Here is a 3,285-nt window from a genome sequence, read left to right as displayed (position 1 = left end):
ATTTTAATACTACTTCTTATGATTATTAGGAGCGGTTGTAATCGACGGCAGCCAAACCGACACCGCAGGTATGCATCCGATTAAGATTGACACATTTGGTGTATTTAGAGCTTTTAATTAATTTGTTTGCATGGTATATTATATCTTGAACTTTTCGTATGATATGTACTAAGTTTTCATGACTTTTAGATAATAATGGTACCGACACTTCGTTTCGCATTGTCGAGAGGGACGAATGGGGTGCACAACCTGCTTCGAGACCATTAATAAAAATGAAGCTGCCAGTATCATATGTAATTATTGGTCGGTCACAAGGTACTCCGTCACATTATTGTACCACGCAATCAGAGTGTGCAACCAAAGTGAGGGCTACTCAGGCTTGGTATTTGGAAAATAACTTTGATGATATCGGCTACAGTTTCTTCGTCGGAGGCGACGGCCTTGCATATGTTGGCAGAAATTGGGATTACGTCGGTCGGCATGCCTGCTGGTATTATAACGACAAAAGTATTGGCATTTCCTTCATCGGTAAATTCACTTCAGTTGTACCGTCGAAACTACAAATACGTGCCGCGCAAAAGATCATAGAGCTCGGCGTCAAAGACGGAAAGATCACACCTGACTATAAACTGTTAGACCAACAAGTTTGGGATGCTGGAGATAACTTATATAATGAAATTATAAAGTGGCCTCATTACTCATGCGAGGATGGACCAGATGACTGCAAATCCAAGTGTCCTAAAACTGTACATTTCACTCATCATCCATCCAGACGTATCTCTCACACCGCCCGAACTGACCACACCGGTCCCATCGAAAATTCCAGACTCATCGACCGAGGGTAATTGTCTGTCTAAAAAATTTTTCGTTTGCAAGCGCGACATGAGGCAAACGTTATCTTATCACAATTGTAAACTTAAAATCTGTATCTTGCACTTTAATATTTGTATTTATTTTATTTTGGTTACTTAAAAGCGCATTTTTTTTGCTTTTCACGTGTCATATATATATTTCAAAACACTTTGCATTATGTCATATAATATATATATAAGAATAATGTTCTAGATTTTAAAGCTAAAATTGGCGTATGCATCCGATTAAGATTGACACATTCGGTGTATTAAATTAAAGAGCTTTTAATTAATTTGTTTGCATGGTATATCTTGAATCTTTCGTATGATATATGTATGTACTATATATATGTTTTCATGACTTTCAGATAATAATGGAATGGACACTTCGTTACGCTTTGTCGAGAGGGACGAATGGGATGCGGAGCCGCCTTTGGAACCTCTAACAAAAATGAAGCTGCCAGTGTCATATGTAATTATTAGTCACACTGTGACAGCATTCTGTACCACGCTACCAGAGTGTGCATTCCAAGTGAGATTTGTTCAGTACACGCATTTCAAAGATAAAAGTTTTTCGGATATCGGCTATAATTTTCTCGTCGGAGGTGACGGCTTCGCATATGTTGGCAGAAATTGGGACTACGTCGGTGCCCATGCCTGCGGTTATAACAACAGAAGCATTGGCATTTCCTTCATCGGTAATTTCAGTTCAGTTGTACCGCCGAAACTACAATTACGTGCCGCGCAAAAGATCATAGAACTCGGCGTCAAAGCCGGAAAGATCGCGCCTGACTATAAACTGTTAGGTCACCGACAAGTTAGGAGCACTGAAAGTCCTGGAGATGCCTTATATAACGAAATTATAAAATGGCCTCATTGGTCATCCGAGCCTTGACCAGATAGCTTGAAAATTTAAGGTATTGTGAATAAAATACAGTGTCTGAAAATATTTACATTTTTTTTCTTTAAATCTGTAGTTGCTACTTGTTTATGTTAGTTAGATATAATTCCAACAAATTCAGATAACAGTTAACTGAATATAAGTATCGCGGATCTACTATTTTCGTTCCGAATATAAAATCTTCTTACACTCGAATACAACGAAATATCTGACAAAAGCGGTAGTCCTTACAAATTTCGCATCAATAAATTTAATTAGATCAAGCTAATTAGTGAATAAAGGAAGGAAATGTCGTATATAAAAATATATTGTGTGGCGGAGGTATGATAATAGGCATTGTTCTGGTTGAACATTATAATAAAATTAATTGGCTGTTAAATAAATATTAGAATTGAAAATTGCTATGAAAATATATATCATGCATGATACAGGATATATATATCAGTAAAGAATGTTAAGTGGTCCATTTTAAGTCAACCACACGCATTCACTAATGTGTCCAAACACCAGATTACTATACATTCAGTAGCTTGTATAAAGAAATAAATATGCCAACGTGACAATTATACGTTATTCTATTTTATAATATACCGGATTTATCAGTAATGTTTTAGTATCTAATTTTGGGAAACATCTTGTATGTATTACTATTTAAAAAAATGTAATTTGTTGTACATTTAATGAGCCTATAATTTGTTAAATAAAGAAACATATACGTATTCAATTCCTGTACATCCTTTTTCCACTTGTCAAACATTATTTTGTACTCATCTCACAGTGGCGCGGATGGCAATCTACATATAATAGAAAATTTTAAAAATTAAAAATGCAAGAGGAAATAAGAGAAAGAAAGAAAACAATATTGTGATAAAAAAAATGAGAGGTCCAAAAAAGAGATACTGTAGAAAAAGATAGAAGAAATATTACCAGAAAGAACTACACATTAGAAGTTATGGTAAATTCTAGACAAAAAGAGGAACAAATATGATTACAGAGAAACTGAAAGGTAAGGAACAGAAAAGGACAGTTATGATTAAAAAGAAAACCTTAAAGGAGAAAAACATTGACAGTGACCTAACTTGAAAGGTAAGACAGATACAGAGGGAAATATGCTTGGTAGCAGAAGAGAAGGTAAGGGAATTAAGCGAGAGTGAAAATCAAATATATGTAAAGATTATATAAAGTACTACATAAAATATTATATAAAATATTATATAAAATACTATATAAAATACTATATGAACTATTATATCAAAGTAAAATATGTATTGACATCTCGGCATGTTAATTAAATTTATGGTCGAATTGTCACGACATTAGCCAAACGTTGTCGAATATAAAAATCGAATCTTTCTTGTTTATTTAATTATTGACGAAACAAATACATATACTTTTATGTTGAATTTAATTAAATTTATATAATCTCATTGTATCCAAAAAGAATATGGTATATTATGGTTCATTCTAGTAGATTTTTTCAAAATATGGAAAATTGTTTTAAAACATTGTCTTTCTAAATTTAATTTTAAGATA

At 33.5% G+C, this 3,285-nt stretch overlaps 2 protein-coding genes across 2 annotated transcripts; both read left to right on the top strand.

The window, feature by feature from the left end:
* Positions 1-25: 25 nt before the first annotated feature.
* On the top strand, positions 26-1,312 carry LOC112467628 (peptidoglycan recognition protein 1-like; the record flags this gene model as incomplete). Its single annotated transcript, XM_025036310.1, has 3 exons — positions 26-68; positions 190-841; positions 1,220-1,312. Coding segments are annotated over 3 exons (699 nt in total), but the record flags the coding sequence as incomplete, so codon positions are not given.
* LOC112467629 (peptidoglycan recognition protein) lies at positions 1,231-1,746 on the top strand. Its single transcript, XM_025036311.1, has one exon. It carries the CDS (start codon positions 1,231-1,233, stop codon positions 1,744-1,746), a length of 516 nt encoding a protein of 171 aa, XP_024892079.1.
* The last annotated feature ends 1,539 nt before the right edge of the window (positions 1,747-3,285 follow it).

This window comes from Temnothorax curvispinosus, unplaced genomic scaffold (assembly GCF_003070985.1).
Source record: "Temnothorax curvispinosus isolate PA1 unplaced genomic scaffold, ASM307098v1 QBEX01017699.1, whole genome shotgun sequence".
Lineage (NCBI taxonomy): Eukaryota > Metazoa > Arthropoda > Insecta > Hymenoptera > Formicidae > Temnothorax > Temnothorax curvispinosus.
The sequence above is the reverse complement of the archived record's forward strand: the minus strand, read 5'-3'. Positions and strand labels throughout refer to the sequence as shown.